Source organism: Haliotis rufescens, unplaced genomic scaffold (genome assembly GCF_023055435.1).
Source record: "Haliotis rufescens isolate VD_foot unplaced genomic scaffold, xgHalRufe1.0.p SCAF_6, whole genome shotgun sequence".
NCBI classification, from domain to species: Eukaryota; Metazoa; Mollusca; class Gastropoda; order Lepetellida; family Haliotidae; genus Haliotis; species Haliotis rufescens.
In genome coordinates, this window is record NW_025964334.1 from 58,439,954 (window position 1) to 58,457,314 (window position 17,361).

The 17,361-nt window shown below is 38.1% G+C and overlaps 1 protein-coding gene across 3 annotated transcripts in view; it reads left to right on the top strand.

Moving 5' to 3' along the window:
• LOC124143176 (gastrula zinc finger protein XlCGF53.1-like) overlaps positions 1-17,361 on the top strand; it is a 49,327-nt gene that overhangs the window by 23,428 nt on the left and 8,538 nt on the right. For all 3 annotated transcript variants that reach the window (XM_046512033.2, XM_046512034.2, XM_046512032.2), the window contains exon 2: positions 13,636-14,896. In XM_046512033.2, coding sequence (XP_046367989.1) covers positions 13,687-14,896 — 1,210 coding nt within the window. In that variant the 5' untranslated portion in view covers positions 13,636-13,686. The remainder of the gene's footprint in view (positions 1-13,635; positions 14,897-17,361) is intronic.

The following is a 17,361-nucleotide window of genomic DNA, read 5'->3' on the forward strand; positions in this document are numbered from 1 at the left end:
AGTGTTATTAGTTTTTGTTGCGTATTTGATATGCAAGGGATTTGATTTGTCTGCATATTTCAGCTGATTTAATGCGTATTTTACGCAAATATGCAGCTTACCTACAGCTCTGGGCAGGACTAATTGTTTTGGAAATGATAGTTCATGTAGAAAGTTACTAAAAACTGTTTAATCCAGAACAAAATTAAGATGATTGTTATAGAGGAAATCTGTCCAGCATCATACGAGATATCACTGAAATAAAGATATCAATTCTTTTGATTTTATAACTAGATCCGTTAACATGTTAAGCTTTGTTCAACCAGGTCAGATAATTTAATTGTTGTTTTTAGAGAGACACCAAGATGTCCGAAATATCTAGCTTGTTGATTTAACTCCGCACATGTTCCCTGCTGTGATTATTCAAGTTTGACCATTTAGCGGAAAGGCACTTCCATAGCATGCTATTGGTTATCAGCTGTTTTTCTTGCGTGTAGAAAGATTGGCTTCAGGAGAAGCACTGTTGCATAATCCCCCAAGAAGCTGGTCTTGAGTTACCGATGAGATTTATGATGCTTACTTGTCTATGAAATTGACCATGTTGCATGGAGGTAAATTGGACACAATCCTAGGCAGTCGTAAAAGGAAATGACACATTTTATTGGCCGAACTAGGGTTAATTCTGTAAGAGAGTGTAATACTTTGACACATGTGTGGTGAGCGTTTAGCCAACACTGGCAAAAATTGCTGTGAATGTACAAAAGAGCTTGTCAGGCATGAGGGAGATTTAGAAAAGTGGATGTATATTTGAATGGCAGGAGGTGGCCAAATTGATTGGCAAAATATACATCTTCGTCCGAGATTGCGAGGTTAGTGGAGCATTGGCCTCAGTATGTATTCTGGGCACGATCGTTTTTTATGTCAGATTCTGTTACGATTATATCAATATTTGCACCAATTTGTCTAAGTTTAATGTTGTGATGGAGGGAAAATGTATTATGTTATGTAGATAATTGTGCTTATATTATGTACTTTTGTTATATATTGATAATTTCCATCAAAATTAATCCCGTCAAGTTTCTTATTTGGCCATAGGTTTTCTGCCTGGATGTCCCTGAACTGATGATTTAGAGTCTTGATGTAGAACTAAAATAGGATGATTTTTTGTGTGTTTATTGTGTCGTATAAAAACTATATAATGACTGACTATGGACACCTAATATCAGCTTCGAAACATTAAATTGTGAAATATAATGAAAACAAGTCATATTTCTGTTTGGGCAATTGTAAAAGCTCTTGTGTCCGAACGTAAATCTTGAATATCAAATCTCATCCAATGCCGTAAATATTAGATCATAGAGATGAGTACTATTAATATTTTAACTACCTCTGATAAGAAGATAGTCTTTCATATCACTTCTTTTTTACTTCTGCAAACATTTCATACTTTGAGAATGGAAAAATGTTTTAACAAGATAGGGCTCTAGGCTTATTTCATGTTTCGAGTAATGAAAACACTCCTGAATTGAACTTTATTTTTTCTGTCATTATTGCTATTGATTTCTGCAAGTTGATTACCACAACTCATATTCCGCGACTTGGGCCGCGATATACGTTAGGTTGCCATGGTGATGCTTGATAGATATGCAGAGTAGATAATGCGTGCATATTGGCCGATAAAAACAGTTTGATTTAATAGCCATGTGTGGACTTACAAATAATATCGCGTTTGCCAATAATCTTGTGGGTTACATTGTATGAAGCAAGAATTAGTCCATAAATTAAGTCCTGGATGGAACAACAAAATCTCTTCTACGCTTAATTGAGATTTATTCTTGTATATCCTTAGTTGGCTGGGACTATTGACTACTGTGACGAAATGACTCATCCACGATTAATGGGATTGAAATGAGGATAATCGGAACACAAAAACGGCAGGTGTTCGCCGAAATAAATCAATTCCAGTAGAGTTCTCATATTCCTATTGTGTGAGAAATTGATCTCTTGACTGCGTGATTGATACCTAGATAAAGCGGTTCTACATAGGCATTGCTATTGTAAATTTGTCACTGACCATAGCTGGAGAGATATCAGTGATGCAGCCAATGCATTGTGAGTAATCGTGTAACATCAAATTTCATATCACATAACATCAAAAGTCGCGGCATAAGTATTGTATAAACAAATATCATCGCGTGATATTATGATAGTGCGGCACTACTCATGTTTCAGGATATTTATTATTTGGAACGTAGGGTTGGATAAAAGTGATGGACATTTTTATTGATGATTTATTCAAACATGAAATGCATACCAATGAGTGTTGATGACAGCGTGGAAATGATATTGACATTGTTACAGCTGTTTTATTATGTTGGGTCGAAATTATGTAAGCATATGTATCATAAATATTACAGCATCAATTTCATATTTGGTGAATTTAATGCAGAAACTAATAACGTACATAGAAATTTTATATTTTCACATAACGGGAGTAACCACATTAATTTCCTATGTTCTAACTTTATTTATTTAGGGTAATGATAGTATTGATTAATATCGGCAACAGTATAGCAGGAAGAGGTTTATGGATTCTGTATAATGGAACCTATGAAATATTGACACTGTTTAATTCTATTCACTACGCTCATGTAGATGATGATAAGATATTGGAAAATCTAACAAATCACAGTCTCTGTCAGCTGTGGTGAGGAACGTGAAATGTACTTCGCTATTGTGTTAATTATTAATATGATGGGCTCGCAGGATAGTCAATAAGTTTCTGTAGTATGTTAGCTCTTTTATGCCCCAAAAACAACATACGCGTGTAGGAACAGCGAACCGGGGATTGATTAATGAAGTCAGGACATTTTGTGTTAAAAGAAGCAGATTGATATTTGATGCATTCATGCGCGGGTTGGCGCTTTTCATTCCATACCACTTACCTACAATAAAGTATTGCAGTGTTGGTACTGGAACGCAATGTGCAGCTACATCGTAGTCACTTTAAGTAAATTATCAGCTGGTAGATTCTGCCTTTGGGGAAGAAGAGGGGAATACATTTAACGGAATTGCAAGAGGATTATGCTGGCTGTCAACAGCTTTAATCCATTATTGAGCGCAGCACTCGGCTTGTTTGGGTATCTGTGCCAGCACTTACCTCCCCTCCCCAGGGGTAATATGTGCTATTAAAGAGAAAGCTGTATCAGCGATTGAAAAAAAACCTACAGCAGATGGCGATATTGACGAATGTTTATTTCCGCCATGAACGTGATGGATGGGCATATCATGAGATGCATATTTCGGCATTATGATATTGAACGCAATCGAAATGTATCGGTGTATGTTGAGCGATTGAATCTGACAAGCTGAGCTTGTAAGTTGACACAGGGCTATTGAGTGAAATATATTCATGGTGCTGTATGCTTGTTGCAATTGACAAGCCAAGTATAGGATTTGACGTAGGGGACACCCTGGTTTGTAGTGACTGTGTGTTGTTGATGCTGGAAGATGGTATGGGCCAGAAGCGTTGATAGTAGTTTTAGTACTGCATGCTGGTTCAAGGTTATCTTGCACTGGGCATTAACAAGCTTGTGATTCCTCCGCGTAAAGTAAGATTGATGGAAGCAGATTACGGGTTGTTGGTGTGTAAGAAGGAAAATAAATTGATAGATTATTGAAAGACACAATTGCAATATACGATGAAGTTAGAGAAAGGGATCGTAGTTATTGATGTTTGTGTCTTGGAGGGAGGAGCAATGCCTGCTGACATTCACAGGCTGAAATAAAACAGGAAAAAATTGTAAATGGAGGCAGTGATTTGTTATTGGGTATATAGCATTGTAAAGCTCGGCATTTAGTTGAACGTTATTGATGGAACTCTTGGATTCCACCAGGAAGCAGGTTAAATATAAACCGAAATGAGGTTAAGATATTAAATTTGATGTGTAGCAGGAAAATTCTGGGAATTGATAAAAATGTTGTCAATTACTGTGAAGTGACATTGATGTACATCGTGGAATGACAAGTGGTGGGGCACCATTGATATGGCAATTCAATTATATAGACATTTACGCTGGTCACGAGTTGTAACGGTAGCCTTGATCACCCACACTTGCTGGTGAGTGCTTGCTTTCTCATGGAGCCTGATACATTACCATGTTCACTTCCTTTTTAATGGCCTTCGGTTCATGCCAGATTCACATTTTGAAAAGTTTTATTTACTGGATTACACAGTTCTTTCCAAATAATTCTTAATCTTTTTGATGAATCTACACTGGATAGTGCACTCAGTAACACTGACAGCCTCATGGCTCAGCATGTCCGAAGTGGTGCTATATTCATGGTAGGTAGTTTAGTCTGTTTAACCATTCTGTGACAATTCTATGTTCTTGACAACTTGTTTTTGCTTTAACTTTACTGATTATTCTTTCTTTAGTTTTGTGAACTGGCAAGTTTATGGTTAGCTGAGTGTTCTTGAGTCTAGATTTACAGCGTTCAACGTGGTCATGCACTGTATCGATCAATTCTGATAAGGTTGATGAAGAAGTTGACGTTCCTGCTTCTGTTACTGGAACCAGGAATTATTATGTTGTGAATAAACATGTCCGTGACAGGATTAAATAAGTGGCCATGATGTTTGAAATTGTAGCATTTATAGTAAAGTGTATTTCCAAGTGCCAAGGGTCTGAGCCAGTCCAGAACAATGCTGGTAGGAGTTAATCGCAGGAGATGCAACATTGGTTACAGTTCTGTAATAGGTACACAGCTAGGACCATTACTGTGTAAACCTATGTATGATGTTATTGGCCAGTATGATACTTCGCGTTATATTGCACAGAAACGATTTATGTCAGCCATTACTCCTTGCCCTTCCCTTCGAATATAGTCATCAGCTTCAAGGGGATTGACCATGAATCATTATGGGCCGCTGTAGACAAAATAATGACTGGACGTATATCATTTGTGAAAATTGATTGACCTCTCGGATATCGGTATTGATTCGGCAAACAGGACACCAACGATGCCTTATCTGCAAGCCGCCCGGTAGGTAGTGCGGACTGATGCTGTTAGTTGTGTTGTTTGTCATATTGGGAGATTAGGCAGCTGGATGAAATGTGCCAGCTTCAATATCGTTGCCTTGACGGTTTATTTCATAGGTTACATCTTTATTCTGGTTATTTGTGCTTGTATGTCAATCTGGACGTGATGCAATTGTTGCTGCGGCAATTGCTGCCCGATTGTCAGTTTCACTATCAATTCTTTGATGGTTTGTTGTCCGTCAAGTAGCATTTGTCTTGTATTGGTGGTGCTACTGGTGTGAAAGAAGTGAAACTAATCATTATGGTTGTCACCTTTACAAATGTGTTGGACTCGCGTTGGGTTTGATGACATCACTTTGAATGTTATCAGATAGTCAGTATTTGTTTTATACAATCAGCAAGTATCAACCCAATTGTGTTTTAAGAAATGTCTTTTTGAAACTAACTGAAGTGTTAGCTATTTAGAGTCCTCACTTTCTCTGTTGGTGGTAAGAACAAAAGTATAGGGAAATATATAATTCATAATTGCTTGTCAGCTGTTCGATGTCAAATTTGATCTCTTGCTGAAATCCAGAATATCAATTTAGTGCACTTTATTTTATTTGCCAATGGTATCCACCACCTCAAAACAAGGTTCTGCCATTAATACTGAACGAGTGTCCAGTGCAACATTTGTGTTCCTCATGATGAAATTGATCCAGCCATCTAAGGTGTTTGGGGAATCCACTTGGCAGAGTTGCATCCCTTACATGAGCCAGGATCCTGTGATCATTGGCTTGAACCTTAGATTCTATGTGATGATGAGTTGGGATTTGTCTTGCTCACCATGTATTCTCTATGACTCGCTGTGATATAACTAAAATACTGTTCAAAGCGGTTTCAGACCAACTCACTCGTATCTATGTTTTTCAGGGTTTTATGCTACACAAAATGTGCGTCCAGTTTGCACAAATGCATAGAATGGATGCAGAAAAAACCACAATGTGTCCTTCAGTATGCACAGTAATATTTCATTGTACTTAATTCTTGGCAAGAAATGTAATGGTCCTGTAATTAAAGTAATTATCTCATCTTAGCGTACAGTCAAATCTTAGCGTACAGTACACTTCATTATTTTATTACTTACTGGACCCTCATATTTCCCTTTAAAATAATTATTGGGGGTCCCCTGGACCCCTGGTTTTGTAGGTCACGGTAAACCCTCATATTTGCACTGTTGAAACAATACATGAGCACCTGGCTGCATCAGTTGCTCTTCAGTCACTTGTCTCCATGTTGGTTTGCCTGAACCAAGATAGATCACATACATCCATTACATTCTTCATGTTCAGTGACTGATGTGGGTAACATAAGGTCACTAGTCATGACTTCTTAAACAATGTGCAAACAAATAATTTCTTTTTAGAATTTAGTCATGCAAAATGAGGAATTTGTCCAAATTGATGATGGATTATTTAGATTTAGCTATTGGAGCAACCCCTGTATGAAAGATGGTAACACAGACTGATTTTATTAATTCACTCATTATAATGAATTTGGGCACCAATTTTAATGATTTTTTGCACAGATTTCTAATAATTTTAATAATGTACTGATTTTTATGCCCTGTATATTTAATCATTTGTCTTTATTCTACATATTTTCCTCAAATAAGCAGATATTGTATTTTAGTATGTTGAGATCAACATTTGTGATGTTACAGTTTTGACACAGGTTTGAATAATCTTGAGTTGGACGAGGTCCTGACTTATAGAAGCCAGGTATGCACTGGAACGTTCACAACAGCATGCATCGACATGATCAGTCACAGCGGCACATTATGGATGCCTGGACACTCCCGAAGTCCACCTTCAAGTATTCGTGTGTTGTGATAGGGTGCAGATGACATGTTGACAGGAATTTTGAAGTGACATGTCCAATCGGAGTACGTCCTAATCAATGAGTTGTACGAGGTACTGTTTGTACACAAAACAACATGATGTTGACAGTGTTGACGCAAGTACCTTGTGTTCCTTATAATAGGGATTTCAGAATTGACCATAAAATATTTGATTATGTTTTAAACCTGAAAGTAAGACGTTGCAGTGATGTTCATGTTAAGAAGTAGAGAAACTGTTGGCATGATGTGAATGTGTGCTTTCAATAGAAACAATGGCTTTCTCTGAGACAACAATGATCATTTGCCTTAATCGTGGCCTCATTTCAACAAGATCAATTGGCACTTATAAGTCGTGAATCTGGCACAAGTATAATAGCCTAAATCCAACTGTTCAGGGAACTAACAATGGCTTAATCTGGAAGGCAATATTCTTTATACATGACAAGATAGTGACGACACGAGCTACTACAGATGAAGTTTCCTCTTTTCAATCCGTCAGTTATCAATCCATATTCATTTATTTATTTGTCCTATTCATTTATTTGAATGTTCATCATACATTTATGCAAGGTTTATCAAGTAACATCATCTTTAATCTGTGTCCGGATGCAGATTGCCTTACTGCTACATCATTAAGCCAGTGTATTACTGATGTGGTGGACCGCAGTAGGTGACGCGTTTGTGACATCTGTCATCACAAACACTCTCCCTAAGTCAGCTATTCCAGCACTTCAAGTGATCTTTTTATTTAAGATGGCAAGTTAAAGTCTACTTTGGGTGATATATACCACTCAGCCTTTGCTAAGAACTAAAATAGTCTCTAGTCAAAATGGTCCTTAGCAAATGTTGTATATTATTTTGGTGAATATCTCGATGTGTTAAGCATGTGTGAATGTTGAGGAGTACATTGTTTTGGTGAATATCTCGATGTGTTAGGCATGTGTGAATGTTGAGGAGTACATTGTTTTGGTGAATATCTCGATGTGTTAAGCATGTTTGAATGTTGAGGAGTAAATTATTTTGGTGAATATCTCTGTAAAGCATGTGTGAATGTTGAGGAGTACATTGTTTTGGTGAATATGTCGATATGTTGAGGAGTATATTTTTTTTGTGAATATCTCGATGTGTTAAGCATGTGTGAATGTTGAGTATATTGTTTTGGTGAATATCTTGATCTGTTAAGCATGTGTGAATGCGGGTCATTTTGTGACATCATCATTAGTCAGCATAGCCTTCGTTATCGGTACGTGGTAACATGTACTTATAAGGCAACACATACTCAATCGTGTGTTTGCCATGATGCGGAGTCAGTCATACCAGACGAGAAAAACCATCCCTGCTGGCTGGTCATAGACCTGTGATGGCTTGGCCTCTTCTTACTAGATGCGTAATCGGCTCTCAAGACGTAGAAAAGCTCGGCATGCATGTGTCATAGCAGATTCTGCCAGATTAATCATTTATACATGTCAAAAGTTTGTCTTGTCCAATAAATGTTTTGTGCTATGTCCCTCTGATGTAGCCAAGATAAAAGGTCAGCGTACGCCATATTTGGCTTGCAGGGGGATTGAAGGTGTCATGTATGTACACTCAAAGACACGCTCGTATCTTCCGAAGAATTGAATTCAGGTCCTCAGGAACATTCAATCACAGCCCAGGGATCTCGACTCGTTCAATGCTATCGAGGTTTCAAAAAACATCTTTGAGTTTTTTCCTTTAAATCTGATACTTATACTTTGAAGATGAAACTTGGGATGTCGGTTCAGGTGATAATTTTGTGCCAGTTTGTTTATATAATCACAAAGATTGATTCTCTAAGTCAGTTTCTTGTTCAGCTGAGATGTTCTTTTTAAATTAAACCTTCAAGATTTGAAGTTTTCTTTGGTATTATTTGTAATTTTGAAGATGTGAAATGCGAGCTATTTTGCCCGGAGTAAAAGTTTGCGTAATTATATCTTTATGAGATAGGCTTTGATGCTTAATGTATTCATTAGTCTCTTTGAAGTAAGTCATGCAATATTTATTGTTTGAGTAATGAATTACGTGAAATCAGGCAGAATTCTGTGCAAGGCAAAGATTAAAAGCTGATCTTACTTTCAATTTGCTAGGAAAAACATGAGAAAACTTTTGAAATAGCAAACCATTAAGAAAGCCTTAAAAATATTTCAAAGAACTTAGTGTTCTTAGATACTGAATTCATGGCAGTCATGCATGAAAATAATGGTAAATAGCTGATAAGTACAGTTTGTAACATACAGAATATCAAGAATTGTTTCCATGGAATAGTCTTGAACTGTTCTGCTTGTTGGTTCGGTTATCATGAATAATATCGGTTGAGATTGATCAAAGTGAATGGTAATTTGTTAGGTGAACATTTGGTTGAAATTGTGATTATTTTGTAGGTCTTTGTGTACTTGTAACAACACATGCAGACGTCAATTAGATGTAGATTTCTCTATCACAGAAGCCATTGTGAAATGGACTAATTATGGCACCCTGCATGTAAGTGACAGCACGATGGGTCGGCAGGGAGGTCGTTGGGACGGTAGCTGCCTGCGCCCTGCTGATCACAACGACAGATTTGAAGTGGCACGTTACTGATGGCAAACACAGGCTTTGACGAAATCTATTAATGGTGCTATTGATTGAAGCTATTATTGTTCACCACAGCCTCTCGGAATAAGAATGAATAGATGACCTTTGAGAAGGGGGTATATCGCAATCTGAACGCGACCAACCAATCGAACGATGATCGCTTTGTCTGAAAAAGAAAACAGCTTAGCGCTGATTCTATGACATCACCACCCTAGCTCTCTCTCTCCCTCCCCCCCTCCCTTGATTTTGTGGAAATTGGTTGTGGAAGGGAGGCTTTGTGTAGTGTTTGATTGTGTAGCGTGATATACAGGACTGAATGGCAGGGATAAGATAACAGCGGCCGGCCTCACTGGCTGCAGAGTCTGACAGATGGCCCTTGTTTACTCACCACACAAAGGAGTCGGCCTGATCCCTACCTTCTGACGATTGGTAACTTATCTTTTGCGAAATGAAACAATGTTTTCTCTACATATCATGCATATGCTTAGACAGTCCCCTGGAGACCTGGCAGCTAGCATGGTTGATATTACCCGTCATATATCAATGCATTTTGCAATTAAGATTAAAGTAAGCGCAGAGCATTTGAGCTACAGGGAAATCTGGCAGTCCGTGATCGCTGAGAATGTAAAACTGTATTGATTCTAAGTGTTTCTGACACATCCTCGCAATCATTTCCTTTGTTTAATACTAGCAAATCTACGCAGGACCCTGCATTTTAAGTGATTCATTTAAAATGCTTTTTGCATCAAAGCCGGAAAGGCACTGGCAGAATTTCTTAGTCAAGATTAATTCGTTTCAGAGTCGATTGACATAATCTTAGTTAATTAGGGCCTATTTCTCCGCGCCATTCAAACAGTGGAAAGGGAATTTCTCGTTTTAATTCCAGCACTGAGGATAAAATAGAATATGATAAAATATTTGGTGCTGCTCAGTGGTGAACCAGAGAACAATGGACGTGTTATCCCTGGTGTTCGTTCAGTTGGGACATGTTTGAGCCTCTTGGTTTTGTTGAAGAAATAGGCAGTTTTAGGTGTATTTCTGTCTTTTATAATATTGGCATTGCTCTTGTCATTTTCAAGATATGGGAAAAAATTGTGTCATTTGCAGATGCGTTTTGTAATTTAAATGCTTATAACATCTCTTGCATGAACGTTTTACATAATGTAATTTTTAAACATGTTCAATCTTTAAATACTTCTGAAAACTATGATCCTTCTCTTATTAGCTTTTACGGGAAAATATATGCATGTAAAAATATTTTGTGTAATTTCAGAAACTGACATTTGTAAATCAGTTATCCACTTTATTACACAGTTTCCGATCACATGATCGGAAAACATTGAATTTACTCTATTTAACAGTCTGTACCAAATACATTGAGTTTATTAGCCCGATCATCATTCTTAAGATCATTTTCAGTATATTTTAGTGTTATAACATTGACTATTACCAGACTGAAAAGAATTTTACTAGACTTGGGCTTTGGACTAGTTGTTAAAAGGTATTTTTTTAAAGTTTTCTGATGTCAGCAGATAATGACAACATTAAAACATAGAACTTTGATAAAATGTGCAAGGACATGTTTGACTTGACATGAATTCAGTGCGAAAAGTTCATTTTTATGTTAGCTTGACTTGGAATAAGATTTTCTTACAATGAAAGGGAGATAACTCTTGATTGGTTAGCATTCAGGTCAGTGTTGGTTGAGTGATGTTTAAGTAATTGATTGAACTATTCAGTTTATATGGGGTGGAAAATATATCAATTTTGTTTTGGATATAAATATTAAACTTGATTTATGATCAGATTAAAAATATAAATGAAAAATAGATTTATATAACAAATGCCAAAATTTAGAATTTGTAAGGTAATTTTAAAACTGTACGGCAAATGGAATTTGCACAAGTTTTATGTATAGTGAACAATTATATTTCATTTGTTTTTTTTCCGTTTATCGGGTGTGACAGAATGACATAACATAGGTTGTACAAAGGCCAAGTTGCCTTTCTCATGTATTGATTTAGTTCAGTTATCTTGTTTTAAACTTTGATTGATTCGGTGAGTGGATAGTGAAATCGTGTCAACTTGTCGTAACCAATATGCCTGGCCTCTTGCCCTGTATCCTGATAAGAACATAGGATTTGTGCATTTTTATATGAGCATGTGAAGTTGAATTTTGTTGTCATTTAGAATGTTATTGATCTATCAATCAGCATCAGTGATGCAGGTTTTCACCAGATCCCAAATTAAACTGATCTGTCAAGCTATAACTGACCAGAAAAATAGATAAAGAATTAGCAAGAAGAAAAACTGTATGCATAACTACTCAAACAGATAAATCATAATTTGACAGTTTAAAGAAACTGTTCAGTTTTGTTGCTGAAAGAAACGATACTTCATCCAATCTATCAGAAATTTGATCTGGCTTGATCAATCTCGGTGTCATCTGTATAATCTGGAGCATTTTTTTCACACGGATTTGACATTTTCTTGCATATTTCACCTGAGAATGTTATCTGTTTGGAAACACTTTATATAAGATCTAACTTTTATTTAATTTGGATTTCAAATTCTCTCTGTTTACCATTTCTCGTTTCTTAAGTATCGGTCGTTCTGATGTGTTTCGCCTGAAATGAGAACGTGTAAATGGGAAGTAGGCTTATGATCATCATCCATCACTCAGAGTAAAACAATATTGTGAAACTGGCGAATAATAGGTTTAATATTCCTCCATACCTCCAAAACATTATTGCAAAAAATAAAAGTTCAAATAATATTAATACTAATGTATGGCCATTTTATTACAAAAACAATCGGTTGGCCTTGTTGAGAGAATGGTGATTAATGTAGAGAGATCTATGACTGTTTTGAGAGGCGGTGAGTTACCTATCATTGTCTATGGGATGTGAGCCGGGGGAAGACAATTAAGTCACATACCACCGGCGCCCGGATAGAGTGGCGAAAAATCTTATCAGTTCTGTATCCAATGAAAGAGATCTTGTTGATAACGTTATCAGCCCTAGGTAATGTATATTTAATTGGTATCAACAGCCACTTATGATTCTGCATTTAAGTAGCATAAAATAATGTAATTGTAGAATTTGCGTTGTTTGAAGTTTTAATTCTGTGATGGTTGATAGATTACTTTGGCCAAACTTTGTGATTAGATAATATAATTATAGATATTGACATTAACTTGTAATTTCCAGTAATTCTAATCATCTAAACAGGAAATTGTCTCAAATGCCTATCAATATTTCATGATTCGAGTTGTGGTAGTATTTGTGAGACTTTTCGGTACTACTTTTTAATCCGGCTCTGTCATTACAGTATTAATGTGAATATCGATTTGGTGTTTGATTGCTGTGTATATTTGTTTAGTGATAATGTCCATCTTTGCCGGGTGCTTGGCTGTGGTACAGCGATCATGGTACAGTGGCATGATAAGAAGCTGGTGTTGTAGTGACGAGGCTGCGCGGTGGTGATGGCGGGTGGGGACACATATCTATATCACCATATTGCAGCCATGCCACGGATGCTGTGGTTACCATAGATTGTTGCTAGATTTATATCTCCAGTTGTGTTGGTCTTGTGGCGACTTTTGTCTTGTGTCTGAGAACTGGCAGATGGCAATGGCAACACAAAATACGGCTCGGCCTGGAAATCTGTCAATGTACATTCAATATGTCATACATGGGAGTAGGGTGGCTGGTTTTACTTCAGTGTGTCTGTAGCAGTTTTCAATTGTTTTTTAGGGTTTTCTAACAAATTTTTAGATAATCAGAAGTTTTAGTATCATCAGGCATGCTAATGTCTGATTTTGTGTAGATGTAATGGTGTCGGTCTGTTGGTCAGCGCTAATTACAAATGTAACTTTGAGGCTTTATGTCTGGTTTGAATCATTCAAGAGTGTTTCTGGATTGTTGCTCGTGACATCAACCACTGGTCGTGCAATCATTTACAAGCCATGTGATTTCACTGGATATTGATGACTGGAGTAACACAACATTCACTTTCGGGTTGTGCAAGGAGAACACTGGTTGTCAACACCCATACTTTGGCTTATGTGTAGTGTTTCAGCAAATTAAATTCTGATGTCGATAATTCTTGTCTGCTTAACTTATGATGTGTTGTTTGTTTCAGGAGAATGATTCAGAGGTCTCTGATGCACAATAACCAACCCTCCGCTTCACAATGATGGAAATAGAGACTGCTACCTGTCTGCCTACCAGTGAGAAGCTAACCGCACACGATAGCCTGTCCCTGAACGCACTCGCCCAGCACACTTCCGTCTCCCTCACTTCTGCCTTGCACCACTCATCGGTCTTAGAAAGCAGAAGTGCACCCAACGGCAACATGATCGTGGAATCTTCCAGCCACGAGTCGGAACCAGCCGTTGCTCAGCCCCTTTCCCCAGAATCCCACCAGCTCCAAGAAGAGGCAGCAGACATGACCGGCAACATGGTCAAACCATCCCCTGACGATGTCATCACCACAAGCAATAACCTACAACAGTCCGACGAATCTGGGGAGAGCTCGTCCTTGTCCCCTCCCGAAGTCGGGCACCCTGCAACTGCCGACCTGGAGACTGGATGCAGCAACAGCCCGCAGTCCATAGAGAGTTGCCCCGAAAGACCGAGGTCAAAGCGAAAACCGACATTAGAGGACATTGTCCGACGCATGAAGACTTCTGAGACCTACTGCAGTGATGACAGTGAAGAAGAAATGATGAACGGCTCCCTGACAATCGACATGGCTCGCGGTGGAGTGGATGAGGTTGATGGAGGCTCGACGGACATGAGCTGCCAGGATATGGATGTTAAGGACGGGGATCATTCCCTGCGTTTGTCCGAAACACCTTCTGTCGAGCTGGACAGCGAGGATGGACATCACCGGCCACCCAATGGGCTGCAACATCATCTCCCGCCCCACGTCATTGACAATCTGGAGCACCAGAAAGAAAACCAACCACTCCCGCCTGGCAACATAGGCGGCATGCCTTCCACTATGCCCATGGCTTCCAATATCAGTGAAACTGCTTACTCTCCACATGTGTACGCAGCTTCCAAAATAAACAACTGGTTCCACGGGTCCTTCAACGGTCTGCCCCTCTTTCCATTCCCCCCAAGTCCCATGGATCATAACTTGGCCAGAAAGTATCTTCCATTCGAAACCAAATTAGCTGCTGAGGTGGAGAAGGACTATTTAAAGTGCCAGTTCTGTGAGAGGACATTTCGTCGTCAGAAGAACCTGGAGAATCATATCGAGAACACTCACCATGGCAAGGGCCCGGTTCGACGAGCCCGCTCCGAGAACGGGAGCGACATGTACTTCAAGTGTACCCACTGTCCCTACACTACAAAGCACCAGAGCAATCTCTATGTTCATCTAAGAATACACACAGGTAAGTCACATGTACCTGATCAGGTTCGATGTAGTTGGGAGCTCATTCCTGGTGTCGTCTGCTGTGATAGGCTAGAGTAAAGCTAGAAGTAGAGTCCAACAATAGTCAATCAGAATTCACTCAGCGCTCTCTCTCTCTCTCTCTCTCTCTCTCTCTCTCTCTCTCTCTCTCTCTCTCTCTCTCTCTCTCTCTCTCTCTCTCTCTCTCTCTCTCTCTCACTCACTCACTCACTCACTCACACACACACACACACACACACACACACACACACACACACACACACACACACACACACACACACACACACACACACACACACACACACACACACACACACACGGTTACATTGTTTGGTATGAGTGAGTGACCAACAAGTAACTCAGGATACAGACTTTTACTGCTTGTAAGAAACATAGGAACCCAGGAACCAAGGGTCATAATTGTAGTTGGGATTCAAACCTATAACCAGTGGATTCTAGCTTTCCTGTTACCAGTAGGCCACCTCTCCCCTCCTTTATCAATTCTGACTGCGTGCAATTTGTTGTAACCATGGTATTCTTGACAATAGTGCAGTGAGGAATCTTAACTTTAATTCATGCATCCAAAATTTTAATGATGTACTCTTGCTTGTTATGACCATATTAGGAATATTGTATCACTAAGCTGGTTCTGCTACTTATTAACATGAGTATACACAGATGACTCCTTCCGAATTATGTCTAAAACTGCAAATAAACACATTCCTGTTCCGTTAATCTCTAAGTTGCTGTCATTATTTGAGTTGTATATTTTGTGTTTGGTTACGATCTGCTGATGCTGCAGTTTCTCCCCCAACAACATGTCGGTATTCCCCTCACTGCTCCTGTTTGTCAGCCATGTTTGTGGACCGTGCATGTTTCCCCACCACCGGCTCATACCTATCTGTGAAAAGTAAATTATTTTGTCCTATTTTCCAACTTTCTCCTAAATATCCAAGCAAACAAACACTGAAATATTTGACTTCTTGTTTTTATTTTTTTTCTACATTCTTTGTTATTTGACTCGCTTGCTGACGAGAAAGTTAGTCGACTTTTTACAGATAGTTTTACTTGAAGTGGCATCTTCGGAGTTTGAAAGAAATGCATGATGGAAATTAGTTTATGTACTTTGTGAAAATGTATTTGAAGGAGTTAGTTGGGCTTTATTGTATAAAATAAACAAGGAATAAATATGTGAGGGGCGTTGTTTGTGTCTCACTGTTTCTGATAGGACAACAGGAAGTCATGTTTGAAATACGTGTAGAATACTTGTTGTATTTGCCCAGACACTCCTGGAGTTTTTAGCTGGTAGTCGGCATGTGTTGGATGTCACCTGGTGATCAGGGAAACTCTGTATATACTACTCAAAACAAGTTAAAGAACACATGACTCTTTCATATTAATATAGTTCTTCAGTCATGCCATGAATATGAATCAATATGAAAGTATCGGGCAGATTAACTACACTGATATGAAAGTGTCGGGCGTTCTTTAACTTCTTTCATGACAGATTAACTAAAGTGATATGAAAGTGTCGGGCGTTCTTTAACTTCTTTCATGACAGATTAACTACAGTGATATGAAAGTATTGGGCGTTCTTTAACTTCTTTCATGACAGATTAACTACAATGATATGAAAGTATTGGGCGTCCTTTAACTTCTTTCATGACAGATTAACTACAGTGGTATGAAAGTATTGGGCGTTCTTTAACTTCTTTCATGACAGATTAACTACAGTGATATGAAAGTATTGGGCGTCCTTTAACTTCTTTCATGACAGATTAACTACAGTGATATGAAAGTATTGGGCGTTCTTTAACTTCTTTCATGACAGATTAACTACAGTGATATGAAAGTATTGGGTGTTCTGTAACTTCTTTCATGACATATTAACTACACTGATATGAAAGTGTCGGGCGTTCTTTAACTTCTTTCATGACAGATTAACTACAGTAATATGAAAGAATTTGGCGTTCTTTAACTTCTTTCATGACAGGTTAACTACAGTAATATGAAAGTGTCGAGCGTTCTTTAACTTCTTTTATGACAGATTAACTACAGTAATATGAAAGTATTGGGCGTTCTTTAACTTCTTTCATGACAGATTAACTACAGTAATATGAAAGTGTCGAGCGTTCTTTAACTTCTTTCATGACAGATTAACTACAGTGATATGAAAGTGTCGGGCGTTCTTTAACTTCTTTTGAGTAATACATTAAGGAGATAAAAGGATGATCTTTGAAAACTGTTTTCCTTTTTCTTTTTAAACAATTTTGTTAATTATTGACATTTGAAGACCTTTCCATGTACTGGATCTTTGGCTAATGTGTAAGCAGAGGTTAGAATGCTTGGGCAACAACAGACAATGTTGCAGCTGTGTCTTGTGTGTTGTTACAAGATTTGCTGAGATTAAAAAGCAATAATTTGTTTTGTGGCTTGAGTTGCTTC